This window comes from Crassostrea angulata, chromosome 8 (genome assembly GCF_025612915.1).
Source record: "Crassostrea angulata isolate pt1a10 chromosome 8, ASM2561291v2, whole genome shotgun sequence".
NCBI lineage: Eukaryota > Metazoa > Mollusca > Bivalvia > Ostreida > Ostreidae > Magallana > Magallana angulata.
In genome coordinates, this window is record NC_069118.1 from 21,462,427 (window position 1) to 21,484,125 (window position 21,699).

At 31.9% G+C, this 21,699-nt stretch overlaps 2 protein-coding genes across 2 annotated transcripts; one reads left to right on the forward strand and one right to left on the reverse strand.

The window, feature by feature from the left end:
* Positions 1-6,371: 6,371 nt before the first annotated feature.
* Positions 6,372-12,538, reverse strand: LOC128160187 (uncharacterized). Its single transcript, XM_052823471.1, has 6 exons — positions 11,976-12,538; positions 11,575-11,767; positions 10,849-11,162; positions 10,391-10,648; positions 8,123-10,050; positions 6,372-7,950 (listed from the first exon to the last, which is right to left on the reverse strand). The coding sequence occupies exons 1-6, from the start codon at positions 12,424-12,426 to the stop codon at positions 7,936-7,938; spliced, it is 3,159 nt and encodes a 1,052-aa protein (XP_052679431.1). The 5' UTR covers positions 12,427-12,538; the 3' UTR covers positions 6,372-7,935.
* Positions 12,539-17,233: 4,695 nt separating this feature from the next.
* Positions 17,234-21,270, forward strand: LOC128157953 (uncharacterized). The gene is made up of 4 exons (XM_052820629.1): positions 17,234-17,746; positions 17,919-18,111; positions 19,659-19,914; positions 21,149-21,270. The coding sequence occupies exons 1-4, from the start codon at positions 17,317-17,319 to the stop codon at positions 21,170-21,172; spliced, it is 903 nt and encodes a 300-aa protein (XP_052676589.1). The 5' UTR covers positions 17,234-17,316; the 3' UTR covers positions 21,173-21,270.
* The last annotated feature ends 429 nt before the right edge of the window (positions 21,271-21,699 follow it).

Genomic DNA, 21,699 nt, shown 5'->3' on the forward strand with positions numbered 1-21,699 from the left:
GTGTGATTTTATATTTGCTTTATCCAACGAGTTGAAATGGTGTATATATTCGCGAGGCTTGCCGAGCGAATATAACCATTTCAACGAGTTGGATAAAGCAAATAAAAAATCACACAATTATAGATGTTCTATTTATCTCATACAATTTGATTTATATTATGAAGCTTTTGAGACAGTCCCTTGTGTGACCCAAATTGGTTTTTTTTTTTCAAAGGTTAAAAACGATGATGCAACGTTGTGTTATGCGGCTATTGTGACCTTGCGCAATACAATTTAGTACGTCATTCCTGAGATAAATCTAACTGTTTTAATGTAAAGTTTCACTGAAATAAACCTTAGAATAATTTTTTAGCTCTAAATAATTTTTCTTAGAGCTTATTCACTTGATTAAATGGAAATTCCGATTAGAAGACTTGAATAATCAAGTTTGTTGACATAGGGGGCCTACACAAAGTTGCGAATGCTCGTTAGTTTGAATTGACTCGAACGAGGAACAGTAACTGATACATGATGTTTAATAAAACAAACACTAGGCTAATTGAAAATAGTGAATAAGGATGCTTACTGGTGGTGGAATAAAAGTCTCATGAAACATTATTTCGGTAAGTTCTTGTATATAAACACAACCAGAGCGCTCTGTTTTCAACGCGTCGTCAGGATGAACTCCTTGATATTTAACGTAATTTGTAGTTTTATAAACTTCACAAAGCAAATTGAAAGTTGGAAGTGGGCTAAATTTATCAAAAATCTTGACAAACAAGAAAAAAGGGTCTTGTGGTTACGGTTATGAATAACTTTGCAAAAAAGGTGCCCCCCCCCCCCCCCACTCACAATAGCCCCCCGGTTCCGACGCCTGTTCTACGCAGTTATGTGTTTTCCTTCATATTTGTAATTTAAATCTTTGACAAAATTTTATATTAATTTTTGTAGTAGATATAGTTATGTTGAAAGTACTAGCAAATCTTCGAAAATAGGTCACTGAAGCGTTGAAGCGAGGGGCTGTGTCAAAAGTAGTTCTGACCGGAAGTATTTGATATAGCATCACCCGTGTGATATAGCAAAGGTTTATCACACGGGTAATATACACTACACGTATGAGATAAATATATATATATATATATATATATATATATATATATATATATATATATATATATATATATATATATATATATATATGATATTTTTTTCATGATCGATTTTACTGAGGAATTTTACATTTATTTTATTCATTGCGAGAGAGAGAGAGAGAGAGAGAGAGAGAGAGAGAGAGAGAGAGAGACGTTGAATAAAGTAACACTGGAGATCGATGGCGTGGGATGGGAATTTTTTTTATCACTTTTGGTATGTTTATGTTTTATGATCATGTAGAAAAAATTTTAACATGTTCACTGACGGACGTACATTGGTATTTAGGTTCCCTGATTTGTTGTCGGTGCACGGTCATCCTGTGTCTCAAGGTGTCTCCTGTCTGACCGATATAATTTTCACCGCAACCAGCGCAGCGCAACGTAAGATCCTTTCGTTCATGGGATTTGGCTTTGTTAATTCCGTTTTGAATCAGTTGTGTGGGATAATTTCTTTGAAGTAGTAAATCTTGTAATTCTGTGAGACGAAAGTCTAAGATATCTGTATCGGAGATTATTGTGCATAAACGCCTTGCTAAATTGCAAGGAATATACGTTTATGCACAATAATCTCCGATACAGATATCTTAGACTTTCCACACAACTGATTCAAAACGGAATTAACAAAGCCAAATCCCATGAACGAAAGGACCTTCTTTTAGTTAAAATTAAACCCGTCAAAAATGTTATACCATACGTTTCAACGCACAACCCTAGAAATCCAGAAATGTTCAACATCATTAGAAATAACCTACCTATCCTAGAGGAGGATCAAGACATGAAGAAAATATTAGATACTTCACATATCATCAAAAGTAAACGACAAAGCCCTTCTCTTAAATGTATTCTTACCAGAGCATCGTTTTCCAGTAAAATCCAGGAACCACCCATCATCAAAAAATGCGACAAACCAAGATGTAGTACATGCCCATATCTGACAGAAGGATCCACATTTCAATTTAAAACCGGAAGCGATTTTTCCATCAAAACCTCCATGTCATGCACCAGTTCAAACCTTATCTATGTCATACGTTGCACTGGTTGCGGTGAAAATTATATCGGTCAGACAGGAGACACCTTGAGACACAGGATGACCGTGCACCGACAACAAATCAGGGAACCTAAATACCAATGTACGTCCGTCAGTGAACATATAAGGAACTGTGCAAGGAATAAAAGTCCTAATTTTACCGTTTTTCCTTTTTACAAGTTTCTGAGGGATACCACAGAAAAAGAACGTGAGGCAAAAGAAAAACTGTTTATCAACAAATATAGACCTGTTTTAAATGCCTAATAATGATATAATGTATCAGATAAAAACTGTTTCCCGTAATTATTTTATATATTTCTATTATTTGTATGGAGAATTTTATTTTCCCGTACTTAATGTATATCTTTATATAATGACGTCATAATCAATTCGGCTACATAACGTAACATAATACTAGCGTTTTATGACGTCACAATAAGAAATATGTATTCGTATGTATGTGTATTTGTGTAACTTAGCAACATGTTTCCAAACTCCTGATGATTTAAAATGAAACTAGTTGAGTTTATTTCGGTGTTGTGATTTTCTTCATATATATATATATATATATATATATATATATATATATATATATATATATATATATATATATATATATATATATATATATATATATTCCTTATTTTACGCGCAATTCAATTCTTATTATTGATCCTAATAGGATCAATTTGTGATTTTATTCTGGATATTTATTATTTTTAAATCATTTAAAACTGTGCCGATTTATTTTTTGTTGCATTGGGGAATTAAACATATATATATATATATATATATATATATATATATATATATATATATATATATATATATATATATAAAACCGCTAATAGTATAGATCTCGCCAATACTTTTTTTATTCCGTCTGTGTTTATATTATACTAATTTGCTTGTCTGTCTGTTATCTTTATATTTGTCCCTTTTTATGCCAGTATGCAAACTTTTTTAAATTTGGATTTACACACAGATGATCATATACTGAAGTGTAGAAGAAATATTTTTTAAGGTTTGAATTGCATACTATAGATTCCTTATTTTACGTGCAATTCAATGCTTTTGCATCAAATCAAAGTAGTATAAAATCACGAACGCAGAATTATTTTCATAATTCCAAATAGCTTACATTTGTCCGAAAAATAAAAGCGAGATTTAAAAATCTGTGAGATGTTCTTCTCGAGATTTTACGCGGATATTAATTCCTCGTGTTTAATTAGGAATTTACAGTAGTTATTAATTAGTGTCATTTTGATGTACATGTACTCAAAGAAAAGAAATTGTATTTATTCCTTTTGTATGTCGTTTTTACAAAATATCATATATGAAAAAATGACAATAACAAACTGTGAACCTTCTTAAAAACCCATTAAACGAAATACAAATTCAAAGCAGAGCAACACGGACCTCCAAATAGATAGAGGTAGGATCAGGTGCCTAGGAGGAGTGAGCATCCTCTGCTGACCGGTCACACCCGCCGTGTGCTTTTTGACGTTTTCAGGAAAAAAATCGGAAAAGTCCGTAGACAATTAGGTGATTAGTTATGGTCTAACAATTAGTATGAAAAACGTCAGTCAGCATGCGACCCAGTGGAAGATTGCATTTGCTGACAAGGTCGTTGTATCGACCATAGAACTTACGAAAAGATTACTTCAAACGAGACTGTTGATAGTTCTGTTTTATCATCTTGTTTGTCAGTAGCTTGATTCGCCTTAGAAACTGTTCATACGAAGAGCATGCCCTTGCGTATCGAATCAAATGAGAGAAAAAAACACTATATGCAGGTGATGAAGGTATATTGCTACATAAGTAAGGAAAGTTGACTAAAGAAAAATTACCATCAATGTCTATTTCCAGTAAAATATCAAAATATGAAACAGATGACGCAGTCTCTGTGGTAAATTTTATTTCAAGTTCAATGGGATATATCGAGTCGATGTAAGTATGGAAATAACAATTGTTGATTGATAATACGTCGTCGATATACCTGAATGTTGTGTTAAAGGCCACAGCGAGTGATTTATTTTTTTCACGTCCAAATTTTTGAATAAATTCTGCTTCATAAGAATACAAAAATAGATCTGCTAGCAATGGGGCACAATTGGTACCCATGAGAATTCCAACAGATTGTTGGAAGACTTGATTTCCAAAAACTTCATAGATGCTGGCTATCAGAAACTCAGACATCTTTTTATCCATAATTGATTTACGTATAAAGGGACCATAACTTATGAAGTTTACTTGACGTATGTCCATCACATCCATCTTTCGATACATAATACAATGCATATATACAAAACAAAACATGGCATATGTTGCTCTTTGCCACCAGAGTGACTTATATTGTTACATAACATTGTAACACATTGCGTAAAATTATATAAAATAATATTACGTAATACTACAATGAAATTTTGATTATGTCACAATTAAGCATTTCATTTTAATATTATGTAATCATCATTAATTTCCGAATAGTTATTGGTAATCATATACAATTATGAATTTTATTAATTGGCTGTATTGAGAAACTGAAATCGAAAATTGGTTACGTAATATCGTCAAACAAATTCCCTGTGGTCTGAAAACTATGTACATCTACAATAAAATACATGCACGAAAAAACAAAAGAAAAAATAAATGAAAAATATAGAAAATAATATAAACAATTTAACAGAATCAGTATTCATAGATGTTACCCTTACGGCGTCCCGAAAGAAAATGAATTAGCGCGTCTTTCTAAACAAAGAGAGTCGCTAGAATTCCCGCGTTTAATTTCATTGGTCAAATGATGACACTAACATTACGTGACCAAATAGAGCACTCTCTACTTCTTGATAATACACATAAAAAAGTGCAAAAACTCGTAAGGCGAAAAATTGTAAAAAAAAAATCAATATATATATATATATATATATATATATATATATATATATATATATATATATATATATATATATATATATATATATAAAGCATTTTTAGTAAACATAAAATTCCTTAAATATCAACTTTAGAGTACTTGTGTGTGCAATCAAAATGGTTTTTAACAAAATATTTTTTTTAGATTTCCAATGACAAGGTAAGCATTTTACGACTTCCATTTTTATTGAAGAAACAACTGTCGATGATATAAAAAAGCCTAGGTTTTAATTTGTCATGGGGAATTGTTGTACATGTATAAAGCGTTGACAAATCGTACGTTTTGATGCTATTGATTTTGGTAAGTTTTTGTGACCTCAAAGTTTCTTATAATTCTTTAGAGTGTTTTAATGTCCACATCTGATTCACACCACTTCTGAGTATATTGTTGTGCAGTACTCTTGAAGTTTCCCCTTTACTACTGTAAGAATTTGAGTAAGGAGTAAAGAGAGAGGTTGGGTAGAACATTTACTGGAACCTGCCTTTATAGGACTTTTGTAAAGCTTTGGATTCCGGTACAAATAAGGTAAATCAAATTCATTTTGTGTATTGTTACATGAGAAAAAAAGGTTAATGGCGGAATAATTACTCTTGACATTGTAAACGGTATAAAAGTGTGCTTAAATCACTCTGATATACTGACAAGTCTGCAAGTAATGGGCACCATGAAAACAGATACTGTAAACCAATTTTTATTCGCGGCGACTTTATTTTGCGATAAACTGCCGATAAACTGGTGCACGACGACTAATGTTCGCGACCAGACCTGTATTGTTATAAAAACTATATTAATAGAATATATATAAAATTTATAGAAATATAAATCAGTGAAACCGGCATCGCAGGTAAAGCAGAATATTGACTCCCGTAGAATAATAACCGGGGGTCATTATTCAACGTAGAATAATGCCCCCGGTCACATAACTCATACATACTTTTTGTTAATGTTTAGGCAAAATACACAGCATACATAAACTCTTTTGCGACGAGTAATAACTCATAGAGTAGGTGTTATCTATTCTCTTTCAATATACGCCATACATATGTACCTAGTAAAACAGCGCTGTTTCTGTATTTGGTTTATTGCACAGTCAATTCATGACTTTGACGCAGGTCACCCTTATCAACCAATTAACATCCTTAATGAATAATGAAACATCATATTAATATTTTCATCATAAAATTTTATCCATGAAACTTTGTCCTCATGAATCATCAAAAAATTTAAATACATTAATTTAAATACATACGGGTAATATTGTAAACGTGGAAATTTTGACGATGTGTTAATTTTGACTATGTTGGCGATTTTTATTTTCTCGTCAAAATTTCCACTCGCCAAACTTCACATCATATATATAGCCTATTAATACCAGTATTTTTATCGTCATTATCCCGTTAGGACTAGGTCAAAGTTAATGATTCATTTATGTAAATAGCTTTAAAAACACGTAATTAGCATTGAAAAAACCCATAAAATCTAAACAAGCATGTTTTAAATGCAGTTATCACTCAATCGTCACACCATTCTATAATAACTTTGCTTGCGTAATTACCATGCCGTTATTACCTTAGGCAATATCGTATAGTGAATAAAAACAAAACACAAAGAACAATTTTATTCCATCAAATCTGTACAGACCCTTTTTTCAATCAAAGTTAAATTTTATTAATACCAACGCGTGTAAAAGAGTTCGCAAGAAAGATAACTCTAACCCTGGCATAATAAGAAATCAAAGATAGATAACTCTTACTCTTATTAAAGAATTCGTCAAAATTAAAACTCGCCAATTGTCTCTTATAAAAAAATCGTCAAATTTTGAACTCGTCAATATTACCACGTTTACAGTACATTTAACTTGATGTTGAGTGTTGTGTTGTAAATACAACATTGCAGAGGCTCATACATAATGTACTAACATATGTTAATATGTATAATATCTTTTTTAATATATATCTTTTTGTTTATTTTTAGGTTCCATGCACTTCAGAGTAATTAATTTCATTAAACGAAACTAAAAATAACCTATTGATAAAAAACTATGAAAATAATATCAACAAACATATTTGAAGAGGTGCATGTAAAATCAATTTTCAATTCAATGTGTAAAACTTTTTATTTAGAAGTGAGATTATATTTGCTGTATTCATAACTTCATACCATTTTCACGAAATTGAAACACAATTTCAATTAATGATTGAATCAATTAATAAAAACATTTTCTACCTAATTTTTGTAGCAACGTCCGTTCGAGGTCGTGTCATTATCGTTAATTTCAGCATTAAGAATTAAAAATGTGCTCAATCAAGTGGCACTTACATGTACTTCTATTTCAAATATTATTCTCTTGTTTTTTGCAAAAAGAGAATATATCACAAACTTAGCTTAATCAAATGACACATATATGTACTATCAAACTGAGTAAAAACAAATTACATTTTCAAATTCAATTTTAGTTGCTTCCGATTTATTTACTGCATCAGGTTATATATTGCTCAGCAAATTAAAACGTTCGGCATACTAAACTATTATGATTAACAACTATAAAAATATAAAATGAAAAGGGGTTACATCTATCTACAATGCAAGACCATTGAAAATATAATATTGATTGAAAAAAAAAATCATATAATTCTGCAAAGTTAATGTTTCAGAGATAAACGAGTAGTTGAAAAGTTATCAGCTGTATTTACACATACTGCAGAATCTATGTAAACGGAATTTGACATTTTTTGTGTTCCCAGAGGCTTCATTATGATGTAAAATATAAATCTGACATCATGTTCTATACAGTACATTGTCATGCCTTTCTACGAGAACTGAGAATTAAATTCCTTTAGTCTTTAGGCAGCTGCGTCCTATAAAAAATAATTATACATACGTTATGTTCACACCTCTTGGTTTAAATAACATTCTTCCAAACCAGCATTTTAAATGTTAGCAAAATTTATCTAATGCAAACAATTACGTATCTATTAAATAAATCAAACATTTTGCTAAATTACCGTCATGCATAGCTTCAATACTTACTCTATCATGAAAGTAAGCATTCATCATTTTTGCATACTTCCAACTTTTTTCTGGTTTAAATGCATCGCTGAACATCGAAGATACCACCCCAGCCATTTCTGGAAATAAGTTGCAGATGTCCTCTACATCATCCAAATAATAAAGCAAGGGATATACCTCATAATCTAACAATGAAACGCTATAAAGATGCACATACAAAGGAATAAGCTTTCTCTGTAAGGTTCGGTTTTCATCTTTGACCTCTGTGCCTAATCCCAAATCTCTGATACTTTCAACATTGAGACTATTTTCCTTCAGCGTTTCTTGTATACATCTGATTGATGTAGTTACAGCTAGTTCGGCAAGTATTGCGTTTCGTTTCCAATATTCCGACTTACTGTATCCATATAAGAAACTTGCTATTTCAGTCAAATTTCCCGTTTTGTCGAGTGGAACTTTGATGCAGCCTATTCTTGCATCAACTGCCCATGGCAAATAAGCTTGCAGTGACCGTGTTCCTGTTTCAATAACTAAATCTGATATATTTGATCCCATATTCAGGTCAAATATACGTGCTAAATTGACACGGGATGACTGTTGTTTTATTTCCATTAGAGCCGACATAAAAAAATCGCAAAAATTGAAAGATGATTGTCTTAATAGCGATTGTGGAGTCAAAAGGCTTTGTTCAAATCGGTTTTCCAATATCTGAATAGATACACCGTAAAACCCCATTTTTGCCATTATTTTTGCAGTCGCGATTGTAAGTGGTCCAAATGATTCATCAAATATTACAGGAAATTTTGTTCTATCAGGAAAATATTCCCTATTCAACAATATACGCTTTATCAGATTAGTCCCATATGTATATCCGTATTTCTCTGCGACAATTTGAACAGCACATGCAGGAAACAACCGAATATATTCCACAATACAACACAATGTGCCAATATCATCTTTTCTGTGAGAGTCAATAAGATTCCTTTCTGGTATGAAATAATCAGGAAGAAAGTTTGCCTTTAAAAATGACAGCAATGACCCTAGAACATACAAAAAACATCCACTAAAGTTAACATCCCAGGCTCTACATGACAATTCTTCGCAAGCCAGGAAAAACACTGCAACTAAATATTGTGTCTGAAATGGTACATGTAGGTGATTGGTCATATTCTCCAGCAGCACATTAAGGACAAGAAAGCCATACATCTGACCATCTGTTAAACTATTAAAAATCAAGGTTTCTGCAATTGAAAAATTGAATTGCCATTCTAAATCCGGACGTGTACTTTTCGGATGGGGATTAGGTATCAAAGTACAACCGTTTTTAACGATAGAGTCAATAACGGTACCTGAGGGAAAATCGGATCTTTTATTTTTCTCCCAACGACGAACAAATGGAAAAGATTTGCATGGCACTCCAATGTATTGAACTTTTCTTCTGCGTCCTGCATCTACTTGTGACCGCAAGGTTTCAGTAATTTGAAAAGCTTTTTGATAAATATTCGAACCAATCCGTGCAACATTTTCATCTGCAAAATTTAGAGATGAAGCGAGTCTAAGTCGACAATATCCAGGGAGGGTATTTGAAGAATCAATAAATACATGATCGACCTGGGCATCATCAGCAACAAAATCATTGTCGTATATCGCTTTCTTGTTTCTTGTCAGAACAACAATCATGTAAGAGATTTTAAGTTGTCTTTTCATTTGCAATTTAATCATCTTCTGTGTGCGAGATATGTCTCGCAGGGTTATGCTTTGTGGATTTGAAAAATGGCAAACATGATGAAAATAAATCTCACCAATTCTTAACAAAGGGGGTTTCATTCGAACTCCATAAAACATATTATATGGAAATATGTGTTTTATGATAAAATTCAAGTGAAGCAAAGGTATTCCTGACACGCTATCAACTTCAACGCCATCGTCAACCAATTTTCTTCTAATTTCTGTAAATTTATAAAAAATAAAATCATCATTTGCTGAAATGATTGTTTAGAATGTTTCCATTCTTCAATTACAAATGGTGTTTAAAAGAAATGGATGGCTGCGGTCAATTTTAACCTATATTGTTCCCCTTTTGAAATAAAGCTCCGTAAAAGATGCATGTAAAAAGTTAAAGTAAAAACCGAACATATATGCAATTGTTTTTACTAAATAATAGCTCATAGCTAAACAAATCATATTTAGAATTCATAGGTATATATAATGGGTAATTTATTAGCAACCCACCCTCCTTTAAAAAAAAAGTCCAGTGAATTTTGAAGTTGATTCTTATAGTATACGCACCTCCTGATTCTTCAGGCTCTAGATCTTTCCCACTGTAGGATTTAAAGATATAGCTCCGCTCGACATTTGTATCATTCGTAACTCGTAGATGACTTGTCTCGTTCTGAATAAGCTGCAAGACGTACTTAAAATAGTTGTCTAAATGATCTTTCGGAAAGTGCCCTTGAGAAACAACAGCCATCTTGTTATGTAGAAGTTGTCTTCTTTCTTCAAAATTTTTCTCTGTGCATACCACAAGCATTCGATATATCTGAGCCCCTGAAAATATTATCACAATTTAAAATGTGTATGATAAAAGTTACATGCCAGAATTTTATGAGTGCATAATCCAAAAAATAGCATATTGGGATAAGTAGTTTATAATTAGATATTTGTAAATTAAGCAAAATATAGTAACAAGATTTAAATATATCAATTAATAGGAAAATAAAAAATAGTTAAGAAAACTCAAATCTTACTATAAGGCAATTCCGTCATCCACTGCAATGGACGAAGGCTAAAAAAATGTGCTTCCTCATTACAACCTAGATACATGTGAAATTTCTGTCCTGTTGCATTTGTCTTAGAAGTTATTACCGATTGCTTGCTGTGGCTATCAACGAAGTAAAAAACGTAAATTTCCAAGACAAAAACGTCAGCCAATGCCTGTAATATAGGATGATTGTCCCATTTCGGTGCTTTTTGCATTTTTTGTAAATATTCTTCCAACGTATCTTCTACATGGGAGGATGAAAGATGTAATCCATACCTTTTGGGATCTCCTTTCAATTGACTGAAATAGGTTAATGTCCAGGCTATATAGTCAGACATTTTTTTTTCTTTTACCAAAACTTTTATTATTTATTTTATTCTTTAGATCGTTAGATGAATTGAATATATCTTTAAAAATTAACTGTTTAGATATCTGGTCCAACTTTTAAATGATTTCGTTCTTTAATTGTTAAACAGAACACTGTCTTTATTACCTGTCTTTAGCGATTTATAATCCCGATCAGATTACAAGCTAACAAGAAATCAAATCCTTATCTTTTATATATCCCATTTATAACCGTCTAAAACCAGTATGATACTTAAACCGCACATACTGGGTACATGCATAAAAATACATTTAATTTAAAGGTTGTTTTATGTGTTAACACACTAATGTATATTAAATGATCGTTCTAAAAATGCAAAAAAGTTACTCAATAGCTGTCTGACGTAAAGATAATTCTGTATGTCCAGGGCATCCATTTATCTCAAATTGATCAGCAATTGCACGGAACAGACAGGTATCGTCTCCATATACATCGTGTATTTCGAAATTGTTTTCTTTTGCAAACTTCTGAACAACTCGTGTAAAAGCTGGATACATATCATAAACTTCTTCAAGAGGGCCTGAGAACAAATATAGTGTATGTTAATATCATTATTGAAAATTTCCCCCGTTTAATTCTAAGCGTTACTTTAATATAGCATTGAACATGATGTTAGTGGGTTTTTTTTCGGTAGCAAATGGAAAATGTATCGGTTTTATGTTTTAATGTGTTAACTTTAAATGATGCAAAAGAATAGGCAAAGGTATTTTCTGTAATAAGAAACTTACAATATTCGCTTTCTTCAACGCTTCGTGGTATATGATGGCAAAGACAGTAGGCACATAGCTCTTCCTCAATGTTTTTGCTTCTAAGAGAATCCCAGTATTCATCTTCACTATCAAAATAATCTGTCTCGTCTAGATCATCACAAGACGGAAAACAATTCGCACTACTCTCTAAATCTTTTTCAAGGTTTCCGGTTAAATTCCCATCATTTCTTGTACCTTCATTACTCTTGGTACTCTCGGAAATACTCTTAAAACGTTGGTCATCGGAAACGAAATATGAAGTAGCAGTTAAACAATTGTCAAAAACAGATTGTGTATTAACCCTGTGCTCACTAATATTTTCACTCTTCCAGAATTCATTAGGAGTTCCTGACTGCCTCTCTTTTTCAATAAACTGAGTGATATTTACAAGCGACATGGTGAATGTTTTGCTAGACACACAGATGATCATATACTTAAGAAATGAGCGAAAATTTTAAGCAATCCGTTGTTGGTGTGATACTAATAAATGGATGACTGGGCTTCCCAACTGCGAGAATTTTTGTTCCAAATTTTGTGCAGCAATTTTCAAATTCATTTCACCTAGTAAACGAAGGAAGTTATAATTACAGTTAAGGACAAAAATAACACAATGCATCAGTTCCCGTTAATCGCATTATCTAAAGCAAAGGTCCATGCTTAATTGATAATTATGCTAAAATAACAGAGTACAATGGGGTTTTTATAAAAGCAGGATGCAAAGAAAATTTTCAGGGTTACTAATGTACATGTCGCATGGTTTTCAAAAATTACAAAATATTTTGTATATTTATTAATGAGTTCATTCAATTTCAACACGCATTGATACATATTAATTTTGCAATTGAAACCAATATCTAAATTGTACAATTTTGTGTATGATGTATAAGTAATTGATAATGTAAAGATTAGAACTTTGTTAACCCGTGTGCTTATAGATTTTGTTGAACTTTTTCAAGTTTTTCCTACGAAAAAAATATTTTTCAAAGATGTATTGAAGCACAAGAGACCCATTGGTCACATCGCTCACCTGAACAATAGTTCCTTGTAACAGTCTATTTTGTAGCATATGCTAATTCCATTTGTAACTTTGAACCACATTCTGGGCCCCAGTAGTGGTCTGGTGATCACGGCTGCCACAATTAAGAATCTTCACAAATTGAGGATGCTTGAATAATGACCTCACAAACTGTAGCAATGAAGTTCACGAGAATAAGATTTTTAAACACTTTTATGATAAACTTTGATCCTCTTCCTAGGCCCCAGTGTTGGTTCGGGGTGACGGTTTTAACAATTTGGAACCTACAATAGCCAAGGATGTATGAAAGAAATATACCAAACTGTTGCATTGTAGTTCGTAAGAAAAATATTTTTAAACATGTTTCCTATATATGTTAAATTTTAATCACCGTCCGAGGTCCCAGTTTATGTCCAGGGGTCACAGCTTTAACAATTTTGAATCTTCACTATATATATAAGCTTTCGTATATACATTTATATTGACATTTTTGGTGCAGAGGTTCTTCTTCAGATTTTTAAACATTTTTCCTATGTATTTCTATGTTAAACGTTGAACCCCGCTTGGCGCCCCAGCTTTGTCCGGGGTCACGATTTTTACATTATAGAATTCTCACTCTATAAACAGCTTTTGTGTAAATATAAGCATTAATTTTCTGGTGCAGTGCTTCTTGAGAAGAAGATTTCTAAACACTTTTCCCATGTATCTCTATGTTAAACTTTGAACCCCACCTAGGGTCCTAATTGTTGTATCGGATCACGATTTTAACAATATAAGATTAGCAATATAGAATCTTCACTTTTAACATTTTAACAATTAATAATCCCCTTTCAATAAGAGTGCTTTGTACCAAATTTGGTTTTTGGCTCAGTGGTTTTACAGAAGAAGTCAAATTGTGAAAAGATTACAGACGGACAAACGGACAGACGTCGGATAACCTTTTGTTTAGGTGAGCTAAAAAAGGTATGCATGTTATTCTATCAATGGTGTGAACATATCTCTAACTGTTTCTTAACAGTTTTTGTTACTCGAGATGTTAGAGTAACATGTAAACAACAAACCAAGTAACAATAAGCATAGCAAACTTAAAAACTTTACTTAAGTTTGATTTTAAATTTAAATTAATACTCAACACAATAAAAGTAAAGACGTTACATGTGTAAAATAAATTGTATAAATATTAACTATGACAACGAATGAGAAACTTGTACGATGATAATCTAACAACTTCCCATCTGAGGATTACTGTTCCATGCGGTACCAATCTGAATCTACTTAAGTTAATTTTACTTCGGGATTTGGCAAACATGAAGTGATGATTCATATCTAGAAATTCCCAACCCAGCATGATAATTTTCAAACTTTTTATCAAAGCACTAAATTGTAAACCGTGTAATAGTGTCCCTCATTTTCTTTCTTTTTAATCAAAGTCATTGTATTTAAAGTTTTACATGATTCTAGTCTCTGCAAACATTATTAAATTTACAAGGGTTTAGTTAACTTAGCAAACTTAAAATCAAATTTATACAGAAAATATGAAAAAGGCGCGTACCTTTTTTCTTATAAGAGGTGCAACAATGTTATATCTTGTATCAAACATATAATAAAAATGGTTTCGCCTGTGACCCTGGAACATTCTTGACGGGTTGAGGTAAAGCCTGTTATACTGAGTAAATTAAATTGTGGAAGAGGGTTTTAATGTTAAACTTTAAATCAAAATATGTAAATGAAAACTTGTTTATGACGGAAGATAGCCTAATATTGGTCGTTGTGTCATTGAAGAAATTCGAATAATCATCACAATGCAGCCCCAACTCGCGAGTGACTAAAAGTCACATTTTTTTATGAATGGGGTGATGTTGATAATACAAAGAGTAAGGTTCATAAGCTAATTTAGATAGAGTCGGTCATTTTTTTGCCCTCTGGACCTTATATAAACAGTTGATTCAGTTTCAACCATATTCTTTTGTCGTTCTATATATAGTATAGAATATAATCACCCTTTATTTCATCCTTTCACCCTGTAACATAAAAATAGCAAGCTGGGACCAAACAAAAAATCAAGAAACATCAGGCATTGTTATTCCTTTATTCATCAACATAGATTTAAGGTAAGGAAATAAAACATTTTTATAAATCGACCAGATCTTTCTTTGCCAGTGTGTATGAAAGAGACTGTCACAAACGAGTACACACTACACTGACTACAGTTTGATGGATGAAAAAGGCATAAACAATGTATCAGAAGAAAAACAAATTAGAATGCCCGAAAAGTGTCTCTTGACTCTGTGATAAATTATCTAAAATAAGAAAGCCAAACGCTTTGAATTTAGGGGTTTTTTGGAGGGTTTTACTAATAGTTTTTTTTTTTTTGCTGGGTTTTGTAGTTAACCATAAAAAAAAGTCACCGGTCACAATCATTTTATGAATTTCCACAAAACACGAGGACTGCAACTTCTTGTTTTAGAAACATCAGATTATACAGTGGTAACAACGTTATTGTTGACAAGCCAATCGTGTTAAATAGTTCGTGTAACGTGGGTGATCGTTCGTGTAACGTGCGGAATCGTGCGTGTATCAGGTAAATTGGTTTGCGTTTTTTACCGTGCGTGTTCGTGCGTGATCGTGCGGTTTTTTCGTTTTGTAACTATTTTTACGGAATGCCAGGATTTATTCTTAAAACAAGTAGTTTTTGTAAGACAATGTGAATGTAAAACTTTTTTTTATATAAGAACATTGACAGTTGTTAACATTCATTCTCTTTTTCGTCGTTAAATACATTTTTTTTAATTTCCATAGCTCATTCAATCCTTACTTCGGTCGAGTTAGTTTTGCATAATTTTATAATCAGCCTATATCAATCATCAATTGTGTCTTGACAAATAATTTCAATCATATTAGCAAAAGCGGCACGTTGAATGAAAGCGGCCAAGCTTACCCATTCCCCGTTTTAAACTAAACGATTATTCCCAACGTTTTTCTTTCAAATAAGAATACGATACGCATTATTATCTAGTAGATTGTATACACATTGTTTGAAATAAAATTTATTTAGACGCTTTAAAATTTAGAATAAATAGAAATAAATCAATTATGTACTGTAAATTATGAAAATATTGTATGTGAAAAATCGAAATTCTATGGAACAAGGTAACAAATTTACCTGTATCCCGCATAATTATATCGTACGTAAGTGAATTAAATTACATAAACAGTCATTTCGTATGTAAATAATTTCGTGTAGTTTATAATTTATCTTCATTTCTATTACACGTAATTTTCTTTAACTTATGATAGAAGTTAATATTTGTTATGGAGACAAAAAAATTAATTTGTGTGTGAATCCTTTATATTTGTGTATGGATGTTTAAAAGTGTTAAATCGTAATATACAAAACAGTGCATGACTAAAGTACATGCCGCTTTTCAATAACACACAAACATAAAGCATATACAAATTAAAGTAAATATAAATACGTTTCCTTAATTCTAATCTTAAAAATTAATTTTGATTTTGCGTGTTTAATGGTGTAGAATCGTTCGGTTGCGTGTTTTATCGTTTTTGTTCGTGTATCGTGAAGATTCAGTAAGTTAGTGATCGTCCGTGTATCTTGCGTGATCGTTCGTGTATCGTGCGTGATCGTTCGTGTATCGTGCGTGATCGTTCGTGTATCAGAATCGTGCGTGTCGTTTGTCAACAATAACGTTGCTACCACTGTGTATATATATATATATATATATATATATATATATATATATATATATATATATATATATATATATATATATATATATATATATATATAAAACAACTAGCTGTAGATTGTACAATCAGTTAAAAATTAGAAATTCGATCCTCTTCTGTGTTTTTGAAATTTTGAATTAGGAAACAAAGTTGTGCTATTCTCATAAACATTATGGAATTTTGAAAATCTCATATTTAATAAAACACTTCGACATCAAACAATGTTTATGAAATTATCAGTCCAAAGGCAATGTATCAAATGTATAAGGATACGTTGTGTTTGATGTTTTCACTACCGCACAAAATATTATATTTTCACATATACGTTTAAACAAAATATGTTACAACCTCGCTATAATTGCAAATACTATTAAATTTTCCTTCTTCCTCAATTAAATTTTAAGAGACTGGAATCAATTTGTTTGACCAGGATATGATTCCATCATTCATCCTTATTCAGATCCTGTTATTTGGAGTTTAGTAACTAGGATTAACGTTTATTTCTAAAACTCGATATATTTTGCTATATTCGATATTTGTGAAAAGATTCACAGTACAAAGATGTCTCTGGTCAATATTGTGCAGATGATTGAGAAAAAAAAGCAAATTGGAACACCTCAATCATACTGGGGAAGTAAAGACAATCGTCAGAACGAGGTTGAGAAGTCGCTCGTATTTAACAACTGTCTCACTAAAGCTGCATTAGAAGTTTCACACGAGAAAGTAAAACATTTGAAAACTGACCCAGAGGATAAAAATGATTCTGTTGTTCGAAAGCATGATGACATTTCATCGAAAGATCTTCAAGAGGATATGGACATTAATTCAAATAAAGATGAATCCGATGACGAAACTGATGACACAGATTACTTTGATAGTGAGGATGAATATTGGAGCAACCTTGGAAACAAAAATATAGATGATAACCCAACTATATGTCCATACTGTATTTCGTATCACCTCCCTCGAAGTGTCAATGAGACTAAAGGATGTAAGTCTTTTTTTTTTTAAATAAAAACAGTATTTGATGTAAACGGTTTGTAATTTATTTTCACTTTGTGGTTTTAATTTGAGTTACACAGAAATTCGTTTTGAAATGTTTGGTGCATGATAGAGTTGTGTTTTTAAAAATTATATACATGTGAATCTTTTGTGGTGCATAGGTTACTATGAAGAGGTATACGATCTGTCTCCATGGTGTACACCAGCAATATTAAAGTTTGCAAAAGACAACGATTTCGAAATCAAGGACGTTTATGGCGATGGAAACTGTCTATTTCGTGCTGTAGCAGATCAATTTATGATCAACGGGTGTCCTGGGCATACCGAAGTGTCATTACGTGAAACTGCTATTGAGTAAGCATCAAACTGCGTTTATTATTATTAGTTAACATTACCTTTTAACACTTCTATTTAATAAGTGAACAATTTTTATTATTATACATCTGGCGATGCTTCGCATCAACAATTATAACATAGTTTTAACATGATCTCATTGAAATGCAACAAAACTACGATACTTAACACTGTGCCGGATAATTATGCCAGTGCCAAGGTGGCATGTTTGCACTTGCTTAAGATGCAGTTCGAAAATATCCATGTATACTAAATGATAGACCATTGTCTAGAGAGTATATAACCACTTTTGTTTTTAGCATGTTTCACCTGACAGGTGAGATATTTACCTTAAAAAATTAATATCCCATTGGAAAATGATAATTTCCATATGAGAATTGATTATCCTACAGTAAATATTGACAATTCTATAGGATTTTTTAAAAGTCCTATGGGAATTATATTTCCTATAGAAGAATGGTATTTCCTGTAGGAATTTGATTCAGACATGTAGTTTTCTTATAGGATATTAAGTTTTCCTATCGTATTTTATCAAATCCTATCGGAATTGAAATTCCCGTAGGAAGGGCTTGTATTCCGATAGGAAATTTCAAATTACCTATAAGAATATTGTTTTTCCTATGGCGAAAATTATTTTCCTATAGGAATTTATTTTTAAAAAGGTAAATATCTCACCTGACACCATTCTAAGGAATGATATCAAAGGTGGATGTTAACTCTTTAAGCAATGGTCTATCATATTGCATATTTGAATTTTTCGATATATGCAGCTTAAGCGGGTGCAAAAATACCACCTTGGCACTGGCATAATTATCCGGCACAGTGTTACTTTTAATTTATAATTTCTAGTGATTTCTGTTTGCAAACATCTAGATTTTTATTCTAAGATGTTTTAGTCAAGTTTACATGTTTACATGTACATATGGCTTTGGCGAAAATAATTCTCTTGCATACTAGGGGGCTAGGAAACGACATATACTGGAGATTCCTTATATTACGCGAGTACTTAATTCCACAATTCAGCCGTTTTCCATCGAATTGCGAGAACATAAAATCGCGAATGCCGAATTTTTATCAAAGTAACATATAGTTTACCATGTCCAAAAAATAAGGGCGAGGTTTTAAAATTTGTGAGATGCGATGAAAACTATGACAGTGATGCCACACAATGAAATTTTGCGCGGATATTAAGTCCTCGCGTTTAAAAAGGAATCTAAAATAGTGATAAGAACAATTATCATTCACGTAGAGTTCTCGTTCTACAAACGTTAGATTATAATTGCAGATATCTGCACGTGAAATAAGAAACATATCTTACATTGATGTACTTTTTACATTACGTAACAAAACTATAACATTGTACACTTATTTTATATGTTCTAATCTGTGTTGGATTTTTAAGGATAATTCAGTGGTGTCAGTTTTTATAATAAGTTATATAATCATTATAATACAATACCAACATTGATTTTCTTTGCGATGATTAATTTGAGCGCATATTTTAATATTTTTGAAGAAATGAAACCATTTATTTTACATTATTTTAGACACCTAGAGAACAGTCCGTCAAAATATGGAGTTCACGTTTCGTCCTTTTTATCAGGAGAAACATGGGAAGATTATCTCAAAAGAATGAAAAAGCCAGGAGAATGGGGCGATCATATTATTCTTCAAGCTTTGGCTGACGTATTTTTACTGCACATTTCTGTCTATAGTTTTATAAAGGAAGACATTAGACGAACCGATATTACCACTGAACAAATCCTTCCTGTGACGTCAAGATTCTGTATTGCACTAGGGCATGTAAGGGAGAGACATTATTGTAGTCTTCGTCCAACTCAATGGCTAGCAGAGTTACCATACAGTAATTTGTTTGGGTTTTTTTTTTTTTTTTGGTTTTTGATATCTTAATTTCAATGAAGCAAACTATTTTGCTTTGATTTGATGAACAATGATCCGATTAATTTTCTCTTCAAGATAAGAAGTTAAATGATCAAAGAACTAGTGTACTTATGGGCCCCGTTAAAAAAGTGAAAATTTGGCATCATATTTTATCTCACATTATCTACTGATATTTAAAGCATGAGAAGTTTTAGCGCTGAATTTAGTGTATATAAAACGCACGAAGCTTTACAACATAGTAGAGGTCAGCTGACATTCGCAATGTAATATTGTTAATCTAGGAAGAACATTCATTTAAAAAAATGTTTACCATCAGCTTAAACGTGTACAAACCTGTGGAAAGATAAAAAACAATACATTTAGAAAACCCCTGTGCAAATACGAAGTCTGAACAACATTAGGTTGGTACTTAAAAACGGAAAACTGTATGAAACTTTCAAAATTCTTCCTATAGCAACTGAGGGCTATTACCTGCGTGACCTATGTTGAACCAACGTATGGAATCAATTATTTCAAATAGTCACAGGGGTTCTATCCAGGTAGACGTTTGTCAAATGTGCTCACTGTAAAGACTGACACGTTTTAAATCGCTTTCCATAGACTTTGTATGGTAAGGAATGTTTTTTGATCAATATGCTAATATGCAAATTCAAAGGTTTAATTCAATTTTTTTCCAAACATGAAATAGCGCATAAAGTACATTTAAACAAAGGCACCTACTGACAGAATAAAGTCGATTCGAATGTCTCCTCCCTCTTAATTAAATTAACACAGCTCAAATAGGCTCGGTATGATTTCTACGGATTTAGATAGTCTATAGGCATTAAAAATCCTGAATTGTTAAAAATGTATGCTAATTTTGGTAGTTAAGCGTGCATTTAAATCACAAGTAACCATTAGTGCTTAAATATTACGGAAAAAAGCAAATTGTTGATATTTTCTACATAAAACGGCACTGAAAAAGAGTCCATTCAGTGTAACTTAAGTGCACTCGTTCTTTGTGAATGAATAACTTATTAACACATTTAAATCTAACAGAAAATTGTGATGCTCTTTCAGATAAGTATATATCCTCGACTGAAGAAGCACCTTTACATATTCTAATTCAGTTGACATAGATTGTTTTGTTCTTCAGAATCTCAGATATTTAGAATGTTAGTGACGAATACGGAACAAAACCTTGGAGAAAGAACAAAACATATGGACAGAAAGTTTACAATTATGACGCAAGGCAATTTCCCGGAATCTCATTTGGCCGAGCCTTATCAATTTGTATTGCAGTGTATTTCATTCCAAAAAGATCAAAAAGCAGATTTACTACAATCCAATCTGAAACCAGTTTTTATATCTTATAATGGAATTCACCTACAGCAGGAAGAAACAGAGGGCAGTAAGAGTATTCATAAAGCAATGTATAGCAAATAAAAGACATAGATTTATATATATTTTTTTCGCTTTAGTTAAGTATTTTTAGATTTTTGCTTTAATTATAATTCTTCTTTTGTTTTATAGAATCTCAAAAAACATTGCTTGAGGACCAAAATCATGTTGATTCCATGTCAGGAATACCTTTGCATCATTTGACATTCATCATGACACATGTGTTTCCGTATAAAATGGCTTTCAAAGAATTTTTAATCAGTTCGCCATTTTTCTGTTCTGAAAACGTTATGTATCATTATCTAG

Excerpts from the sequence above, each read along its gene's own strand:
- LOC128160187 (XM_052823471.1), bottom strand. The coding sequence starts at position 12,426 with ATGATCATCTGTGTGTCTAGCAAAACATTCACCATGTCGCTTGTAAAT. Across the intron at positions 11,163-11,574 it reads TTACGTCAGACAGCTATTGA|TCAATTGAAAGGAGATCCCA; the intron begins GTAACTTTTTTG and ends AACCTATTTCAG. Across the intron at positions 10,051-10,390 it reads AGAGCCTGAAGAATCAGGAG|AAATTAGAAGAAAATTGGTT; the intron begins GTGCGTATACTA and ends ATAAATTTACAG.
- LOC128157953 (XM_052820629.1), top strand. The coding sequence starts at position 17,317 with ATGTCTCTGGTCAATATTGTGCAGATGATTGAGAAAAAAAAGCAAATT. Across the intron at positions 18,112-19,658 it reads TTACGTGAAACTGCTATTGA|ACACCTAGAGAACAGTCCGT; the intron begins GTAAGCATCAAA and ends ACATTATTTTAG. Across the intron at positions 19,915-21,148 it reads TCTGTATTGCACTAGGGCAT|AATCTCAGATATTTAGAATG; the intron begins GTAAGGGAGAGA and ends TTTGTTCTTCAG.